At 40.0% G+C, this 21,449-nt stretch overlaps 2 protein-coding genes across 2 annotated transcripts in view; both read right to left on the reverse strand.

The window, feature by feature from the left end:
- zbtb20 (zinc finger and BTB domain containing 20) overlaps window positions 1-5,675 on the reverse strand; it is a 74,269-nt gene extending 68,594 nt beyond the window's left edge. The window contains exon 1 of the mRNA XM_061247223.1: window positions 5,505-5,675. The gene's annotated coding sequence lies outside the window, so the exon portion shown is untranslated. The remainder of the gene's footprint in view (window positions 1-5,504) is intronic.
- Window positions 5,676-13,492: 7,817 nt separating this feature from the next.
- Window positions 13,493-20,164, reverse strand: bud13 (BUD13 homolog). The gene is made up of 11 exons (XM_061248843.1): window positions 19,955-20,164; window positions 19,691-19,784; window positions 19,042-19,126; window positions 18,887-18,944; window positions 17,470-17,768; window positions 16,833-17,101; window positions 16,274-16,382; window positions 15,447-15,585; window positions 14,849-15,039; window positions 14,383-14,464; window positions 13,493-14,132 (listed from the first exon to the last, which is right to left on the reverse strand). The coding sequence occupies exons 1-11, from the start codon at window positions 20,089-20,091 to the stop codon at window positions 14,039-14,041; spliced, it is 1,557 nt and encodes a 518-aa protein (XP_061104827.1). The 5' UTR covers window positions 20,092-20,164; the 3' UTR covers window positions 13,493-14,038.
- Between the last annotated feature and the right edge of the window lie 1,285 nt (window positions 20,165-21,449).

Raw genomic sequence — 21,449 nt, forward strand, 5'->3', positions numbered from 1 at the left:
TTTGGATCACAAATACTTTGAAGACACTTGCAATTACTCTGTCCAATTCTAGATCCTATAGATGCCTCCCTTTCAAAATATACATATAAAATTCCCAAAATGAATAAATTACTGTACAGAAACATATTTTAATATCTTTGAAATTACTGTAAATAATTACCTTTGTATTTTACATTAGTCTATAAGGATTATAATGACCTCATGGCTTTAATTGCAAGTTTCTCAAAAGTGACGCCAATTTTTGATACAATATTATGTAAACTTGAGTAAAACATTAATAATTGGGATCTATGGTGGGGTTTTTTTAAACAATAGCCATTTTATGTGGAAGATTCATCAGATAATGCAAGCAACAAAATATGTTTTATGAAATATTGCATTATTATTCAATAAGAAACAACTTACAACTTACACTAACATATTTTCCAGAGTATTGTACATGTTTGTCTGAAGGCGTATGAAGTGGGCAACAGGGGAACCATTTTAAGTTTTCCTATTGAGTCAAGCCACTGAGGCTTCCTTCGTATGTTCATTTGACAGATGGCACACTCTTCTTTTTGGTCTGTATTTTCAAAACAGGGTCTGGAGTAATCACAAGGACATCACTTCTGCCTGAGAAGAATTGCAGTGGACCAGCTGGATGGAGATAGCTCACTTTCATTTCAGACGTGTCACTGTTGACTTCTGGGGCACAACTCAACCACAATATCCCATCATATCCTGCAGTAATAAATCCCCTGATGCAGTCAGGTTTTGGCCTGTCTTGCACATCACAGGCAATCTGAAGTGAGGCACGTCTTAAGGGAAAGTGAACTTTCTCCATCTAGCTGGATTACAGTGATACTTCCAAGAAACCATCTTGTGTTATTTCAAGACAAAATTTTGTCCAATGCAGACCCCAAAATCGTACAATAACGATATAGAATCCAGGGGGTTTAGCAAGCACTTTGGAATCTACTACAGCAATCCAAATAAAAATCCAGAAGAAGGTGGAAACCTTGCAAATTATGTGCCGTGAATACAGCACAAATTATTGAGCATCACTCAAAGGAGGCTACTTTGATGTTATACAAGAAAATTTTGTGCACTTCTGGGCTCTAAACTACAAGAAGGTAGTTGAAAAAGTACAAGGAAGGGCAATTAATCTGACTTGCGTATGAAATGTAAAACATATTTGATCAGTTCAGGTTCAACAAATGGAGACCAAGGGAGGATTTGATTGAGGTTTTTAAATTAATAAAAGGGGATGACTCTGTGAACTATGAAAAATGTTCAGGTTACATTCTGCCAGTAGATCAAGGGAACATCAGTGTAAATTAGATAAAGATGAATTATGCACAGATATGAGAGATATTCCTTTACAAAGAGAGTTGTCAATGTGTGGAACTGCTTGCCTGAACATACATAGGTAAGTCCAGGTTCAATCGATACTCACTATTTAGTAGGCCATTTGCCTACTAAATAGCCATATATGCCATATATTTTTCAGTTTAGGTTCATAATTAATACAAATGTTGTGACACTTAAAACATATTTTTTTGTTTGCATGCCCACCCACCCATACAGCCCACCCACCTGATACAGGGTTTTTTTCTGTAACACAATTCAATAGACCATATTACAAAGCGTGAGCCAAATCAAAAATGTTTATTTTGATATATTATCTTTTGATAATATACTTTTCAAAATTAATAAATTGCTGTATAATATAACTTACAGAGCTTGTTAACCTCATATTTTAGAACACCCTATAGGAATTCCAGAATGTTGTCACTACAAAGATTACAGTGTCTGAAACATATAGGGCCAGAAATGCACTAAAATGGCCACATCTCAAGGTTATTTGTAACCAAAATCTAAAATATGCTAAAATATTGAATATATTCTTCCAGTATAGGAAATATCTTAATGGAAAATTTCTGGAATATCTGATAAATGTTGTCCAAATAAACATGGAATGTACCAAAATTGAAGAATAATTACAGACTGGTTGGCAATTATTGAAATGGCAATCCATTTGCATTCATAAAGCTTTCATGTTCATTTAGGAATATTTATTCTCTGGTGTCCTAATACAGGTATCCCATGCCTCAAAAATGATGCATCATGCAGCTGCTAAATAGGTGCATTACTTACAAATGTACAATGTAATTCATAATAAAAAAATATTCATTAAGTTTGTTCCTTAAAACCTTTAACTGGCAGCTCAACTGAGCGATTTAGATTCTTTTCACATTAAAATGTATTTATGTATTTTGTTATTTATTTGTTAAAATAATTAATTAACTAAATTTGTATATGAAATGAGGTCAACCACTTGTTTGACTTGCCAGTTAAAGTTACAGTAATGTACAGAATGTGTTACCAACCATGTAGGCAGACTGTGTGTCTATGTTCTGAGACAAAACTAACATGTACACATTAGCATGCACAAGCATCACATACTAAATTTGGATATAAAACATAAGTCCTACAAGCCAGGACATGTTTTCTGAATGTTAAATAATGTATCCCATCAATTACTTGTTTTTAAAGTCACAAATTTGTTCAGTATTTCTCTATATGATTTTTATATTTATAATCTCATAATCTCATGCAGTATATTTCCATTTTATCAAACTGACGATTGGCAGGCTGTATTGGTCCATCTACATTGATAATTTGGCCTATATCTTTCCCAGAGTAGTGCAAAAAAATAAAAAATAAAATTGCCTTCTTTTTTTAATTAAAAAGAATTTGGAACCTGAATGTAATGCAGCTAATCGTTTCTCTGAGAAAAAAAACTGAGAAACGGGAAAATGGCTCCTGCAAAATAACATTTATATTCTACTTGTAATGGCTGAAAGGTTTCCATGGCATTATTCCCATTATTATTATTATACCTTTACTTTTTTAAAGTTCAAAATCGTTTCACTTTTTTTGGTGCCCATGTTAAACAAAGTGTTAAAAAATAGCCAGCTTTGAAATCTGATAAGCCACACGACGCTGAGTTAACACTGCATTGAATTCTGAAACCGGCATTTCATTTAACCCCTTTTTGATATCCATGTGGAAACCTTAACCGGCATTTCTTATCAAATCAGTGCGAGACATTCAATAGCCGTGAATTCCAAAGTAAAATGTTACTTTTTGGGGCGTTTTCTTAATCTGTATTAAATGTCCGCTAATGTATTCCACGTCCCGCTTCAGAAGTAGCCATATGTAACAGCGTCCAAGGTTGTACAAAACTATAGATACCTATAGTTGGTACATTTTTGATGCGCCCCCAAAAAAAGCCTCTCTGAAATGTTACGGATATATTTGTGGTCTTCAAATATAAGGCCGCAATAAAATATTCGAATAATTGAATTATTTTCTTACAAACTATATGAACCTTAATCTGTAAACGGAACAGCGTCTAAGTACAAAACGAACAGTGCGAGCAAAACGACTGATTACTTCGTTATGCTTGTGTCGTGTGTGTGTGTGTGTGTGTGTGCGCGCGCGTGTGTATGCGTGCGTGCATGTGTAGTTTTTTTCTTCAATATGTGTGTGTGTGTGTGTGTGTCTGTCTGTATGTCTGTGTGTGTGTGTGTGTGTGTATATATATATATATATATATATATATATACACACACACACACGCGCGCGCATTAACATATGTACTTAGACTCCTTGGAAAACTCCATACACGGCCAGACCCCTGTGTGAATTATACAAGTAGCCTAAAGTAAATCCTTCAGCCGTGATAATGAATACCATCCTTCAATGGTTAAATATTAAAGAAAACTATAAGAAAGGGCTACAAATCATGTTTTATTTCTATAGTCTTGTTTTGGCGTATTTTTAAATAAATAATTGTTCACATGTTTACAGTGGCTATAGCTGAGGTACATCAACGGTTAAGATAGTGGGTTCCTTCAAATAGTAGGCTATAGACTACTGTGTTGGTGTAAAGAGTGATAGATAGCACTCTTGTCGAGCGCAGGTTGGAAGCTGCTTTTTGGTTGCTATTTTAATTATATGAAATATGCATTTATAATCTGACAAAAAAACATGCAATGCGCAAGCGGGATGGACTATGTGAGTTACATGCACTATGACCATATTCGTTTACAACACATTATTTCAACACAATATTATTAAACACACGATCTGAATATCTGCATATTTTTCGCCGTCTCAAAACGTCTTTGTTTCCCTTTTAATTGTCCCATGTATCTGACAAGCTTACCGGTTCGATAAAATAGACTACAATAGGCTAACATTTAACGTGGGGATCACTTACTCTGTGATGAAAAGAGATTAATTTCGTTAAATGCACCATCTGCGTAGCTAAGAATCCCTACTTTCATTGCCGAGACTAAATAGGCCTACATGCAATTTGTTTAAATGTTGAGTTCACTTCATATGTCAATAAAAACTGTGAAAGCCTTTAGACATAGGTAATAGCCGGCATTATTTAACGATACGACTTGTCGTTTTTTCGCAAATAAGTAGGCCTACCTTTATGAAATATACACCCCTTCCCTCGGAAGAAATCAAATGACGTTAATTTCACTTTGAAACAAGGGCTATAGTGGTGAAAATAACTTCTAAGAGTTTAACGCGGGCTATTATACTTTATAAAGTATAAATAAAATACACATATTTAACTGAGCTATACTAGCGGGACTTAAGTAGGCCTATTGACGAAATGTTGGAAAGTTCATTCAGTCTTCTGTGAAATCGCTAACTGTAGCCTAAGTAAAATTGGGTAACAACTTGGGAGGTAAAATCATGGTAATAACAGTCAGCAAGCGACATTAACCGCCATATCTTCATAAACTAATACAGGCTATTCATTTTACTGAGGAAAAACTGGATAAACACCGTGTCCCTAGTTAACCGCTTTAGGGGTAAAATTCTTTTTGACGTTTTTTTTTTTTCTTTTTTTGAGCCAGCCATGACTTCCTAAGGGCTGGTCTACTTGTGCACTTAGCTAACTAATAATGGTCAAAATTATTACAACATCAATAATTTCATACAAAATGACGTGCGGAACATTTGATTATTTTTCGAGGATGTAAAATAATAAAAGGAAGCATGTACCCATTTAATTTATAAGGCAAAGATACGCATCCAGAAATGTGGATTCAGGTGCACAGCTTTTTTATCAGATTTTGCTCATACTTTGCAGCTGAGAAGGTCAAATTCAACACATTAGTCACATTGTTACATACAAGTTATAACGCACACCCTCAATTTAACGTAAAAAGCAGGAAACCTAAATAATTCGGTTTCAGAAAAGGGTCTTTCTAAAATTTTACACGTGAATAGCCTACTGTTGACCTCTCGCCACTGATATCTACTTTTAGCAAATTATAAGAGTTACGGAAAAGTTTTCTTTTTCTTTTTTTGTGTTTCTGCGTGTGTGTGAGAGAGTGTGTCGGGTGGGGGGGGGATAACAGGCATTTCTGTTCTTATAAATAACATAGACGCTTCACCAATACCCGCCCCCTCCCCTTCCTTTAATAATTTCTTACCTTCTGTTCTGTTATCCTTCTCGTGCCCTTGTGGCAACTGCGATTCACAGTCGCTCCACTTTTTCCACCGGCAAGATTTTGCGTTTTTCAATATTTTCCCTTACTTTGTTTCATTTCTCACTTCCATCTTCTTTCATCTCATCAATAAACACACGCTGCAGCCAACCTTCGTACAGGACTTCAACCAGCTCTTGCATGCCCGCCCATGTTTCACTATTCGTTGAAGATTTTCAATAGTCACGCCTTTTCTCCGATGATTGGAACATGAAGCGGTCGTTCTAATCTTGTAGGTTGGGAAATACGTCGTTGAACATAACAGTTACCCAATCGTAACAGCGAGCTCTCACTGTGAATTAAACAGAAACAGCTTCCATTGAGGCTCCGACGTAGAAAGCGTTTTCTAAGCAAAGTTGGTTGAGAAAATGAAACCAACATGGAGAACGTAGTGCTACAGTTTCCTAACCAATTCCTCAGCACGAACCTTGTAAACTTCAGCAGGCGGAATTTTGCAAGGGCTCGGCACGGCAATGTATTTAAACTGGATATTTTCTTTAACGGGCTTTACGTTCAAAGCTGCTCGGCTAGTAGATTATAATTAAACCATTCCATTTGATACAAAACATTGGTATATCGCATATAGCGTATGTGGGTCCATTCTCTCCCCGAAGCAGTTCATTGTTAATTAAACATGTCGATCATTTATTGTCCCTTCTGCATTGGGTAGATTCGTTGTCAGTAAATCCACGACGATGCATTTCAGTTTCATATTGGGTAACGTCGCTGCCTGTCATTTTTAATACCATCATGTTAGATTGCCTTTCGAGCCTTTTACTTTCTACGCATTTCTATTTTCTCATTTATTTATTTTTTAAGACAACGACCCGAATTGACCTCAAACAAATAAAAAAAAAACTGACAGTTCATTTTGCCAATCAGATTGGGAAAGGTGAAAATGGAGCGCTGTATTCTCCAATAACTTTGTAGACTGCCGTGAATGACACTAAATTTAAACAATTGGGGATATGTTTTTGTTTTTACCCCACCTCTGTCTAGACAGTGACAGGTGTGTGTGCATGTCTGAAGTCTAGACTGAAATAATCAGCCTTAAAGCTGCAGCGAATGTTACCTCAAGGCGACTTATTAAAAAATACACATTTATTGAAGCCTACGTATTTTGAAAACTGGATTATTACGTTAAAACTTTTATATTGTGCACCGTCGCTTGTTTGCTTAGGTAATTCACTGCTGTTTCAAATATGCACTCGTATTGCAGTCACATACAAACCAGACAATTTATGTACAGTGCAATCTCAATCAATTCCCTTAAACTGCATAGGCTACATATCGACCGTCAATTTTAATCAATTATTTCAATGGTTGCATCAGTGGTCACAAACAGTTTTGTAGGTTGTGTAGTCTAATTAAAAAAAGGTTGTGTTATCAGACTGTCACCACGTACAAATGGTATCGTCGTATTATAAAATGGCCTACTCTTACTGTGTTGTTATTTTGCTATGGTTATTCACGGCATGTTGTGGTTCGTTATAACAGCATAGGTGTTTTTACAAAAATAGGTGGCTTTGCATTTATGAAAATAGGCTATATGTCGTGAAAACGTATTTGACCCCTTCCTGATTTCCTCTATTATTGCGTATTTGTCACACTGAATGGTTGCATACAAAATGTAATATTAAACAAAGGCAACTTGCGTGAACACCAGCGCATTTAGTAAATCATTATCAAATATTTAAACCCCCCCCCCCAATTTATATTTAATTTAAAAAATGATCAAACCCCCATATCACCACTGTGATAAAGTAATTGCCCCCTTAAACTTAACTCAACAATAGCCATAACTGCAATCAAACACTTCCTACAATTTGATATCAGTCTGTCACGTCGCTGTTTTTGGGCATGAAGTACTCTTTTCAGGTCCTACCACAGCATCCCTATTGGATTCAAGTCAGGACTTGTCTAGACCACTCCAAAACATGTATTTTGATTATATTCAGTCAGCTTACATAACCCAATTATGCTTCAGCTTCAGCTCATGGACAGATAACCAGCCATTCTCTTTAAGAATTTTCTGGTACGGAGCTGAATTCATGGTTCCTTCAATAATGGCAAGTTGTCCAGGTCCCAAGGCGGGCAAAGCATGCCCACACAATCACTGCCACCACCATGTTTGACTTTTGGTATGATGTTCTTACTGTGAAATGCTGTATTTGCTCTATGGCAGACATAATGGGACCTATATCATTAAAAAGTTCCACTTTTGATCATCTGTCCATAGAACATTATCCCAAAAGGTTTGGGGATTATCCAGGTCCTTTTTCGCATTTGTGAGAGAAGCTTTAATGTTTCTCTTGGTTAGCAGTGGTTTCCACCTTGCTACTCTCTCATGAATCCCTTCTCTTGTTTTTATTACAGAGTCATGAACACTGGCATTAGCTGTGGTTAGAGAGGCCTGCAGGTCTTTGGATGTTCTTCTGGGATCATTTGTGACTTCCTGGATGAGTTGTCACTGTGCCTTTGTAGGAATTTTGGCATGGTGGACAATCCTGATTCACCACTGTTCCAACTGTTCTCCATTTAGACACAATGGCTCTCACTGTGGTTTCCAGACTGATGTTTTTCAACTACATTTTTCACATCTCTTCTGGAATTTCATTTGATCATGGCATACCAAACCTACATATTTGATTGCATTGAAGCAGTTCTGCAAAGAAAAGTGGGCTAAAATTCCTCCACAGTGATGTGAAAGATTGGTTTCTTTTGGCTGTAGTTATAGTACAGGTGGTGCAACCAGAGAAAAATCACTTTTTGTAATTTGAAAATTGTTCATTTGCATTTGAATTTGGTTATTCCCGGCCATACAATGAAGATTAGTTAGTTCCAAATCATGAAATGTGGGAAATATTCCACATAATGAATGAATCAACCAAAAATTGTATATAATTATACATTTTAATTTACAATTATATTTTTATGTCGGCGGCACGGATGGCGCAGTGGGTAGCACTGCCGCCTCACAGCAAGGAGGTCCTGGGTTCGAATCCCCGTCGGCCGGGGCCTCTCTGTGCGGAGTTTGCATGTTCTCCCCGTGTCTGCGTGGGTTTCCTCCGGGTACTCCGGTTTCCTCCCACAGTCCAAAGACATGCAGGTTAGGCTGATTGGAGAGTCTAAATTGCCCGTAGGTATGAGTGTATGAGTGTGTGAGTGAATGGTGTGTGTGCCCTGCGATGGACTGGCGACCTGTCCAGGGTGTATTCCTGCCTTTCGCCCAATGTATGCTGGGATAGGCTCCAGCCCCCCTGCGACCCTGTTCAGGATAAGTGGGTTCAGATAATGGATGGATTGATGGATGGATGGATTATATATTTATCCCCAAGGGTCATTTTTAAGTGACGTCAGTTACAGACGTGGCAGATGTGGAGAGGTGAGTCCATTAGCAGATCATTTATACATACTGCATTTATAACTGGAGCTAAAGACAGCTGTTAGGAGGAGTATGTGGAAATACTTGGATGTTTCTTCCATACAAATGATATTGTTCCACTGAGCAAAACTATGGTCAAATAAGTAAGAAGACACTTTCTGTAATCATTGGAATACCTTCTTAGCTCACATTTTGTCATTTACACATATCACAAACCCCTGCTTGGTGTGCTGTACCATTCCAAGACAATCCCATGGGTCTTATGGCTATGAATGCTCAGGTGGAGTTTAATCCTGGGAGCTTATGGATGGGATAAGCAGACCACCCTGAAACCTGACCTAAACTGGAAGTCCTTGCTGTTCCTGACGCACCATTGCATTCAGAGAGGATTGCTGAATTGACTTTGAAGGTGTTGCACGGCTGGCCTTCTGACATACATGACAGCAGTGTCACAGCCTTCCTCAGCAGATGCCTTAAGATGTCCATAAAACAACTGTGTGCTGTAGGGGAATCACATGATGATCCCAGACTTTGCAAGGGAGATGGTCCTCACAATACTACACTATTCTCCCCTGTCATTGTGCATATGAAGGCCCTGGTGCAAGTTAAGTATGGTGGCCAGGATTAGACAAGCAGGTGGAAACACCTGTCAAGTGTTGTGAGACATTCCAGAATTCCCATAATGCTCCATCACTCCTCTTCTCAAAAAACATACTCTTGACCCCTTTGCTCCTAACTACCGGCCTGTCTCTCTTCTACCATTGCTATCAAAAACTCTGCCTGTTCTTAACTGTCTACTTATCACCTCCAGAACAATCTTTATGATCCCAACCAATCCAGCTTCAAGACCACTCCACTGAGACTGCCCTACTCGTGGTCAGTGAGGCACTCCACTCTACGATCGTATCTGCCAGGTGACTTGGAGTCCCAATTCTTTCTTTCCTACCCTCCTGATACTCAGGTCACCATGCAAATCTCTGCCTGCTTGGCTGACATCTCTGCAAGGTTAACTTCCCACCACCTGAAGCTTAATCTTAGCAAGACTGAGCATCTTTACATCCCTGCTAAGTCCTCTCTGACAATTGACCTCTCACAAGATTCTTGGGGTGAGAATCTTCGGGTGAGCCTTGATGACACATATACCTCAGCCTTGCGACACATATGTTCTCCACTGCCAGAAACGGCAGGTTCTCCCCACAACATACGCCGTATCCCTCATCTCCTGAAAGTCACCCAGCTCCTCGTCCAGGTGCTTGTCATCTCTTGCCTGGATTACAGCAACTCCCTCCTGGCTGATCTCCCAGCTTGTGCCATCAAGCCCCTTTGTGCAACTTTGTGCCAGAACTGCTAAGGTAGTTATGTCAGTTGGTGTGGATAAAAGGCATAGTCGACCCCTTATAACCACACAACAAACAGTCTCATGAAACACTGGAACCAAACACAGAACAGCATGTTGTGAAAGGTAATCTTTCAGATAGGTACTGACTGGGACCAGTGACTTCCGTACCACAAGCCTTGACAGGGGTTTTTCCTATTCTATGGACATCATGTCAAAGGAGTTCTGGGAGGAAACAAGAGGTGAGAACAAGAATGGCATTCAGTAAGTCATCCAGATGAGACAGCTTGGAGCAGATGACTGTATTGGTGCAGGCCAACACGAAGGCCCAAAAGATCCAAAGGAACTGGTATGTCACTGGTATGTCTGCAAAGCAAGAGCCATTTGAGCCAGGCTGGCAGGTACTGATGCATCTGCACTCAAAACTTGATCCCTATCTTGTGTGTCATATAGATGACCTGACAGAGAGAAGTGGGAAGGCCAAGTTGGTGTCTAGCCTTGACAATAAGATTTTGGCTAATTGGCACATCCCATACACAGTACTGGCACAAATGATAGAAACACTGTGGCCTCACTCCAAGCGTGTATTTTCCACCTCTTCTTTCTTTTCCTTGCTCCTGACCTGGAAATCAATCGAGGTCCGCCATCTTCAAGGACATTCCAACCCGTTAAATGTTCCTTCTAGGAGCTAGAAGTAGGAGGTAGGAACTCCTACTTTCCTTTGAGCAAGGAAACAGGGGTGCATCCTTTGGATAAGTATTCTTTCATATAAATTAACATTCTGTGGGTCCACCTCTCCCCATCGGCAATGTCTGTAACTGACATGGCTTCGAACTGAAGTTTGAAGGAGCAATGACATTCCATTTGCCCAATTCATGTTTTCCCTGTCCTTGCTTCTTTTTCTTGACTCTTTTTCTCGCCTCTCCCGATGAGTGGAGCTAGGAGTAGGAAAAGGAGCAAGGAAAAGGAAAAATTTTTTTTTTTTTTTTTTTTTAAATCTCTGCCATTTCTTCTCTCTTGTCGCTTCTTGGATCCATTTTCATCGGAAGAAATGTATTTAAAAAAGTTATCTGCTTGATCACGAGTGGTATCGAAATTATGCAGTCATCTGTCATTTCAAATAAAAGATAAAAAAATGCTTTTCTTTGCATGAATATTATCAATTTATGTACAAGAATACTGGACAAAGGAGTACATGTTCAAGCTGATTACTAATGGTGAGATACATTAGACTGCACAATTATCTAGATATGAACTAATACATATCCTACAGGAAGATTGATTGACTAATACATATAGGGAAAAAAAGTAATTATTATTACTTTTTTAGTGCAATGCTAATCATTTATTAATTTGTCTTTTATATTGATATTACACTTATTACATATTATATTATGCCAAAAATAGAAATTGTAAAATAAATGCAGTGTTCCCATAATTATTTTGCGATATAAAACCCGGAACGAAATGACTACCATATCCACAGGGTTTTCCAAGAAAGCACATAGCACACTGTAAAAAGTATGTTATTTCCTCAAAACACTCACGTAACAACGAAACTCTTGACAATCCGATGAAATCATAGGATTTCATACGGTTTTCACCTGGCACTTTCATAAAACAGTTTTTCCACAGGCAAAATTGCAGTTTTCTTACGGGATTCTTTTTTAGTGCATGATCAGTTCACCGGCAAAGTGATGAGTCTGCCTAATTTATCTCACCAAATACTACATGGTCGAATTTAGTTCAAGTTAAACTGCAAGGTGGCACGTTCATTTCACAGCATAAATTACCATAGTAACTGATACAGTTTCACTAGATCAGGATAACTTTTCCAATCCCAGACCTAACAAAATATTTGAACCGCCGCTTTTACAGCTACACTCAGCGGGCAATACGTTCTTTGCATTGCAAAACAAAATGTCTTATCACGACATAAACATCTTACTTCCGTTCGAATGGCCAGTTGAACGGAAACATGTAAATGTTTTTGTGAGGTTTCGCACATTACGAAAGTGAAATGAAGGAAATAAGTGATAAAGCAAGGAGACCTGGTTTAGACTGAATCCTCTGCAATGGAGAGGAACTTTGTAGATTGCGTTCATACAACGGTGTCAGGGTGCAGCAGTCTCATGGTATATTACGGCCACACACTGCCATCTACTGTTTAGGAGTAAGCCTAGCAAGTGTGTTTCTTGGAAAAATGTACTATGGACATAATGAATGCACATACAATAAAATAAAATAATTCCAGATTATATTTCAAATATCACATAACAGGTCAAATAATAAATAAATAAAAAACAGACATTAACACATGACCCCCACAAGTGTCAACACATTAAGTATGTCACAGCTTAGAGAGCTTGTACGTCTATTGAGAAACTTGATGCTAGAGAATTCTGGAGGACCCAAATTTGAGCTACCATTGCAGTGTACACATTTAAGCATCCAAGCTCTCTGAAAACCTCTTATTGACATTCGCTGGCGACACGTCCCATTACATTTCATCAAGGGAGTTCTCAAGACGTATAGTCATTCCAGCACTCTTTAATCCGAGAATACATTTGAATACTGAATTCAAAGTCCAACAATGACGTTTCAATTTAATAGTGAGGGGTGTAATAGGGGGGAGATGCAAATGTAATATCTACATTTTTGTAACTGTGAAACTGTGCCTCTTTAAAGCTATTAATATAAATTTGATACAATATAACACTTTTGTGTGATAAAGCATTGTCTCATTGTATTTTGAATGTCTCGTCACAGGCTTATGAATATCGTGACTCAATACTAACACATTAATTCTGGGTTATATTACTGAATTGGTTTGTTTTGCGTGGGGGAGGGAGTACAAGTACTTATTTGGGGGGTAATGTCAAAGTTTCTAGGACAGCAAAAAATGTTTTTGTTTTGTTGCAAACTGTGCAAAATGTTTTTCAACACTGTGTATTGGGTTAACTATTTGCTTTATGAGGGTTTCAACTGATCAGCAGTTGTATAATTATTTATGACTGGGACAACTCACTGTTTACATCGACCACAAGGTGGATTTGGATGGTAATGCAAGTTGAAATAATCCTGGATCAGTTTCCTTAGATAAAACAGGGTCCCTACGCACAGGGATCAATCCTGGGCTTGGTTTATACATTCAACAGAGGTGTCCGCATCGCAGATGACACAATAGGAAAAATAACACACACATCCACCAAGTACTTACACAAATCATTTACTGTACTTACAAATAACAAAATAAACATCTGACAGTGTATAAAGTGTTTGTGGAACACAGGGAGATTTACAATCAGGTGAGGGGACCATTTTGTTCGAGATAAACCCTAAAACAAATACCCCTTGTTCAGCTGAGCACCATCTATGAAACAAACACCACAAGTGACAGAGGAAGAAGAGTCATAAAAATGATGAACAGTATCTACAACACAGCTCAGCGGATTTCCATTATTGGTTGGTCTTTCAGATATGAATTAATCAAAAATGACAAACCAGAAATAAAAAATAATAATAAAGCAGCCTGTTTTTTTTAATGTCTGGAAAAGCATGGGGGCATCTGCAATTAAATGCTCTCAAACTATGAAAAGAACCAGAGATCAAATTACTTTCTGCTTGCGTCTGTTAGATGGAGGTGATCTCCAGGGTTGTTGGTTCTTCCCACAGGTGTTGGACATACAGTGCTGGAGGAAGCTGACTAGATCCCTGCCCAGTCTGGTCCAGTCTGCTCTGGTCCTGCTGGAGAGACGTCTACATGTCCTCCACACTCCACTTGTAGGCCGTCTCCTGCATGGCCGCCTTATCCGCAATACGGCTGTACCTCCGCTTCTCAAACCCGTTTGACCTGTGGCGTGAACAGGAAGTCACAGCTTTGTTTCCTTTGCAGTCACTTAAAAAAGTTCCTTGTCGGACTTACCAGGAAGTAACCAAAGTACCCACCGATCAAAGTGACTGTTCTATTCCATGCAACCAACATACTAATGCATGGTGGAGCTCCTGTATTCTGTACGTGGCATTGTAGCAGTGTTATCGCGATTTTATTATCTACGCCACAATATAGGAAAGGCACACAATGAGAAAAGCGTATAGCATACCTGTCCACGCCATCCCAGCGATACCCAGGCATGATGTTAAACCTGTTAGGGGGAGGAGGCGGGCCCTTGTAGCGAGGTCGTTCTGTATTCGTGAAAATAAATTGTATTAGTATTTATCTTACATTCCTGAAATCCTGTTATCCACAGGCACTTACCAGAAGGTTGTGCAAAGACCAGAGGAAATGTTACATTATGTTGTTACTGTTAGAAAGAATTCTATTCACAGGTTTTTTGCATCTGTATGATGCATGCTTCAGGCATATGAAATACAGGTTACACCAGATAGTGTAAGAGAACCTATAAAAATTGTGATCTTTGACTGGAGTTTGACTTTAACCACTTATGGGTGGATGCAACCTGCACGTTACATCTCCCCTAACAGATGGGTGAAAGGACACTGTGGGAGTCCACTGTAATGGTTAAGACCGGCTTAGGGCCTGGCCTGTGTTCATATTGCGCGGCTGACCTTTGCCCCCTTTACGCAGGGAGTCCTTCTCCTTTTTCTTGCGCAGCAGGCCGGCCATGGGGTCTCCGTCCCTCTCCTGCTCCCTCAGCATGCGGTCCAGGTCTTCATCGTCTGCGTGCCTCGCCAGCGGCTTCTCGGCCTCCCGCAGCGCATCCACCACGTTCTGTTGCTGCATGTGGCCCTGTGCGAGCCTGTGGGCGTTCCACTGCATTGCTTTTATTCTTACATGTTACAACCTCCCTGTTCCATAACCTGCCGCCTCCTGCCATTCCTTTACTGCTCCTATCATTCCTTTACCCCTGCTGTCATTCCTTTACCCATCCTGACATTCCCGAGACCCCAAGTTGCTAACGGTAGCGAAGGCTCAGACTTGAGGTAATGAGGTATGAGGTATGAGGTTTCATGAAATAAAAAACCGGTGGATGTACTGCACGGAATCAGTCACTCACAGGCCTGAATGGGCTATCCATGGCATTCAGAAATCGTATCTTCCTCCCTTGCGTGTGTGCGCATCAGTGTGTAACAGAGAACATACGTCGGTCACTATTCCTCTAAAAAGTATGGTTGCATTTGGAAAAGACAGGATTGGGGTGCTCACCCTCTCCCCCACTGGGCATATTTTTCGTCCCGCTCCGCCTTCTCCCCAGCCTTCCTGCGCTGTTCCTCCCGTTCCAGGTCGATGTCCCGCTTCTTCCCTGACTTATCCCTGAACACCGTCTGTGCATTCCGCGAGGCCTCTGAAAGATGAACATGACAAAGGGATGAGAACATTAAAAGATATGGGGACAGGGGGTCCCCAGTGTCCTAGAAATATACCCAGCCTGGCTCTCTTCTCAAGCCAGCCACTGAATCATCACCAAGCTCAATGGCTGTCCTTCACTCTTCAGCATTTTTAAGATTTTAAGATAGGAGGCGTTACAGTATTTATTAACAGGTTATCCTTCAGTAACCCCAGTATGGAAATTGGCTGGTCAGCTTAGCCATGGAATAAAACGCAAGCATTAGTAAAAACAAAATGCAAAACATTCGATCCATTATAAATGTTTGACAGGATCATTGTCAACTAATTTTCAGACTCACTTTTTTAAATATTAAATATTTAAAATGTTTAGTTACTGAAACACTTTATGCAGCAAAGCATTGTGTGATGTGCTAAACAATGGTTATCAATCTGTTTTCCCTCATTAAAAAAGTAGGATTATGACGAATGAGACAATAGAGCGGTGCTAATCGACTCCATGTCCTGCAGTGTCTGCAGGTATTCGCTCTGACTGTGCGCTACACCACCTGATTTCACAAATTATTTTACCTGCTTGGTTCAGATAATCAGCAAATTATTGAAATCAGGTGCACACAGTTGAAGCTAATTCCTGCAGGCCGTGGAGTTGAGTAGCGCTGCAATAGAGAAAAATGGGGCTACCGTACCTTCCAGGGGCTGGTTCTTCTTCTCTCTCCTGCGGTTCTCCTCCTGCTCCTTCCGCAGGATGTCTAGACTGACCAGGCCTGCCGCCCCTCCAGAGAGCATCCGTGGGGTCTGGTGCACAAACCCATTCCAAATTTACCTTCAGCTTCCGCTAATCATCCAACGGCAACCTGAACTACAGTCATAACTCCTAGCTATACGCCATGTTTAAATGATAAAAGCCGTATAGGAGTTTTCATATTTTATTTTGGCTGTGTCAAGGCCAAAGTAACTTTGTCTGAAAACTTTTTTAGGGATTTCAAGGCCTGAAATACTATTTCATTTTGAATTTGATGTTAATCTATGCTTAAAAACAAGCCAGACAGCCGGTCTGGGTTAATTCCATTTAAACACAGTAAATTCTGGAATTGCCAAACTTTTTACCAACAAAGAATTTTACCAACAAAGAATTTACCAAGAATTGCCATTGATTTCCTGAATTGACTGATCTGAAACCGAATTGAACAAAATGTTGCTAGACAGCACCAGAAATGTAAGTTGTTGCTATGGGGACGTGCTAACCGTGTGTGATTCCGGGGAGCGTTGCACAGTCCTCCGCGGTGGGGAGAGGTCAGACTCGGAGCCAGACCCACCCTCACGGGGCCGTCTCCTAGGAGGAGACAGGTCAGAGTCTGAGCCCCTGCTCTGCTGGGAGCGCTTCCGGGGAGGAGAGAGGTCAGAACCTGCGGAGCGCCGAGCAGAGTTTCGCGGGGGTGACAGGTCCATGTCTGAATTGTTCCCACAGCGACTCGACCCCACAGCATTTTGTTTCCTCCTGGAAGGGGAGGAGTCTACATAACAGAAACAATCTTTTAATATCCAATCCAGTAACTTAAAATGTTATCAAAGTTTTTGTTTTCATACACAACCAGTGTCATGAAGAAAGTGTACAGGTCATTTTGTTTATCATTTTGGTTAACACACAATGCCAGCTCTGCATATGGTCAAGGTTCTATAACTTAACTAAATAAACTGGTCCAAAACCCGATGGGACAAAACCAAAATGCCATGTTTAGGAGACATTTGCCCTTCCCCGGTTCTAACACTTTTTTGATGCCGTTAAGAATGGAAAATAAATTTGAAATAAAAAATGTTCCCCTCAGAAAATAAGCTTTCTGTTTGATGTCTCTTTTTAATTGTTGGCATTGAGAATAAATACCTTTGCCTCCTTTCTCTGGCACCCTGGAGCTCGTGCGGGTCCTTCTGGGAGGGGAGGGGGACGAGGAGTCATGGCGCTCCCTTCTTGGGGCCGCTTTCTGCCTCGGGGGAGAGAGGTCGGGCTGCCTTTCTCTCACAGGCGAGTCGTGACGTTGTCTCCGTGGTGGAGAATTGTCCGGCGAGTGGTGACGTTGTCTCCGTGGTGGAGAGACGTCTGGTGAGCCTTGGCAAAGCTTTCTGGGCGGCGAAATGTCTGGAGAATCGTTCCTCTGTTGACGCGATGATTGTTCATTTCCTGAGCTGAGGACATGAGATGCATTATCTGCCTTATAAATTAACTCAACCTAACACTACAAGACATAATAAAGCTTTTTCATTTAATTAATAGTTTTTTGAAAGCATTTATATTTCTCCAGAGTATTACCACTCTCCAAAATGTAGGGTACTTCAGGGGAGAGTAAAACAATAACAGCTTCCACTGGCACATTTTCCTTATATTTTCTGCAAAGAAACATCCTTTGTAGTAACATTATTTGTCAGATAATTCGGATCTGGGTTAAAAATTATTTTTCATGAACTTGCATTCAAAGTGGCCAATATGGGGCATTTCTGGCCCTATAGAAGACTCCACATAATGTCTGAACATAATTCTGGCATTCTTTCTCCAAAATATGCAACTGCGGATTACCTTCTGAGCAAATGAAACACACAAAGGGCACCTAGCATTAAGCCCCCATGGAAACCATAGCAAGTTGGAGGTTTGGCTTCACTTTGAATGGAACTCTGGGCCATCACCCCGAACATACCAAAACTGAAAAATCAACGCTCAACACCAAAATCCAAAAGTGAAAAACAGGTGGAGAAAAAAAACAAAAACATGTCCAACACGGCCCCAAGGCTCGGCTTCAAGACGACAAGGGTATCCACTACATAACCAAGCAGACTGTTCAATAAATTGACAACTACAGTATCTTTGAAAAAAAAAAAAAAAAAAAAAAAAGCATGATATGCCTGCAAAATTGACCTTTTTTTGACATAATTTCCACTGACGCCCCCTTATTCTACTGACAGGACTGGTCAGTTTTACAGTGAATGTAATTTGCCAGGCTTCTGGGTACTTCTGAATTCTGTTTAAATCTTAACTATCATAATTTTTTCCATTTTGCATCTGCAAAATCTGAGAAGCAATCAAAGGAATTTGTGTCCAAATTCACATGGAATGAAAGTTGACCCTGTGCAGAAAAATTCACACAAAAAAAAAAAAAACACTCTTTTAACATTCTTATGGTTGTACTTCCATTTCTGTGGAGTGATATCAAAAGAAATACTCCAAGTAGCTAGTTAAATAAATAATACATTTTTAAAGCCAAGCTGCGGTGCAATGCAGAAATGTTCCAGTTAACAGCTAAATTCAGTACCTTGCTGCTGAATGGGAGCCTTGAAGTTCTTGTGAATCTTGAGAATCATCATTTGTGGCTGAAAATGGAAGTTTTCATAATTAAATGACACACGTTACCAGTGTTTTAATATTACGTTGAGCTCAAACAGGTAGGCATATAACTCCTTTCCTGACCTCCTAGGCGTTTCCACTTTTGGTTATTCCTGAATTCTTCCAGTCGCTTGACCTCCTCTGGGCGCTCATCTATCACCTCGGCCACCTGTACGGGAAGCAACCCAAATCCTGACGGTCACTACTCTGAACTATCTATTAACATTCATCACTCTGTATCCTGCCAGCGCAATGGGTAGCTAGCCAAGTTTGCAGAAGAGCCATTCGTTTGCAAGCGTTGGCCAAACAACACAGATGCAGTAGGCTCTCGTAAGCTTGAAATTGCTTTCTATTCCACTGGTTGCTGACGAAATGGCAGACAAATATACTTCTGACAATAGTTATGGAATTAAATGTTAACTTCACTCGTTAACTTAAGTTGGTAGCTCTAACTCAACAAAAGGAGTGCTACATGAAGCTAAGTAGCCAACTAATTGTTTCTCACGTTATTCGCAGCTACCATTAGCCAGCTAGCTGGGTAGTTTGTAACCGCATACATAGCAGAAGAGTTTTAAGTAGCATATCCCGCAAATTAAGGTTACTGTTGTGTATATACCTCACACATTAGCCAGCACTAAAACCTTAAATGTGCAATTATTATCCAGTGTTCACTTATTGGAAGCTGACATAGCTAACGTTAAACATGGGGTAATAAACACGAACAGAAGTATACCACAGGGGCCTCTTCCTCATCCTCCTCTTGGTTCTCTTTCTCTTCTGCGTTTATTAAATGCTTCCAATGCACGTCGTCATCCACTATTTTCATCCTGTGTCAAAACATAATTTGGAAGACAGAAAGTGGTGAACATGCCAGTAACTTAGTGCCAGTCAACCTAATAGTGATAGCGGCTAGGCAGCTAATCTAGCTTCAAACTCTATTTTCAATATATCCAACACGAGCTTTCTTCGGCCAAGTTAGCGTATAATTTCTACGCACCCCTTCCTCACAGGATTGATTCGCTTCTTTTTTGTTTTCTTATCTTTTTTGGCATCCCCATCTCCTGATAAATAACGTTTAAGGTATTCCGCTTTTGAGAGCGTCGGGGCTTTGCCACTGTTGCTGAAGGTATCCATTTTTTTGCGTTCAGAATCAACGCACCGCGACCGTCACAGCTTAGCTACGGAACTTACTATTGGACAAAAAGTAGCGGACAGACTGGCACAACCGCAAAATAGGTATAACGCAAAGAGCAGGTCTGTCCAACCCTGAGCCTGTAATTGAGATATTACCATTGCAAATTTCCATCATCTTGAGGACGGAGTAATCTTGGAGGAGAGTAAGGTATAATTTACTCACCAAGATATACTGGAGCAAAACCGTTTAAAGCGAGTTAGAGACGTTTCAGGGCCAATAAGTGCAACCAGACAATACAACGTTGCAGTGATCCAGCTGAGAGGTCACAAATCCACCTGCACCCTGGAGGAACAATATTATTAAAGTGTGCCTGAAAGGAGAGTTCTGAATCATTAGTTACACCTAGGTTTTAACTGTGTTGGTAAAGACATAGCTATCTGAATTGAAAGAAAACTGTACGAATTTAACTTGAAGTGATTTGGGACCTACTACACTACCAATATCTCAGTCTTACCTGAATTCAATAAGAGGAAATTTTGGGTCATCCGAGCCTACGTCTTTAAGACAGGCCTAGGAAGCTGGTCCTAGCTTCCTTCAGTTGTGTATCATCTGCATAACAGTGATAGTTAACACAATGTCTGCTTATGATGTCCCCAAGGGGGAGCATGTACAGAGCAATGCAATCAAAACAGATTCTTGAGGTACTCCAAAGTTTACCCAACTAAATTGTCTAGCCTACAGAGGAGCATGTAATGGTCTATAGTATCAAAGGCAGCACTTGGGTCAAGTAGGATGAGGGATGAGGGATGAGAGAGAGAGAGCCGCAATCCTTGGAGAGAAGCAAATAATTAATTACTAAGATGAGGGCTGTTTGGGGGCTATGATGCCTCCTAAATCCGAGACGGAAACCTCTCATACATAATGCTAGAATAAAGCTGTTGAGCTACACATTTCACAATGATCGTTGATAGAAATGGGAGGTTTGAAGTTGGTCTATAAGCTAACTGTTAGGTGCATATTATTGAGCATATGTTAGCTAAAACAGTTGGCAGTTTGAAATATTATTGTCATAAGCATTTTCTGCTAGTAGTCTTACATACATTTCTTATGGAAAGTCCGGTGATCTATCCCTGTGCTAGATTTGTGGAGTTGGACCATTCCACGCCAATTCCAGGAGGTTGTACCACAGCACCTGTTTGATTTTTCTCTTTTTCTGTGTGTAAATTATGGCATGTAGAATTCCTGAAAACGTGGCATTTCGTTTTGCCGATAGAGCCAATCAAAGTTTGCCGGGTGTCGCAATGAAAAACAAATTGTGGCACAAAATGTGATATTTAGAAGTCCATATTGCTCATTC

Source organism: Conger conger, chromosome 7 (genome assembly GCF_963514075.1).
Source record: "Conger conger chromosome 7, fConCon1.1, whole genome shotgun sequence".
Taxonomy (NCBI): domain Eukaryota; kingdom Metazoa; phylum Chordata; class Actinopteri; order Anguilliformes; family Congridae; genus Conger; species Conger conger.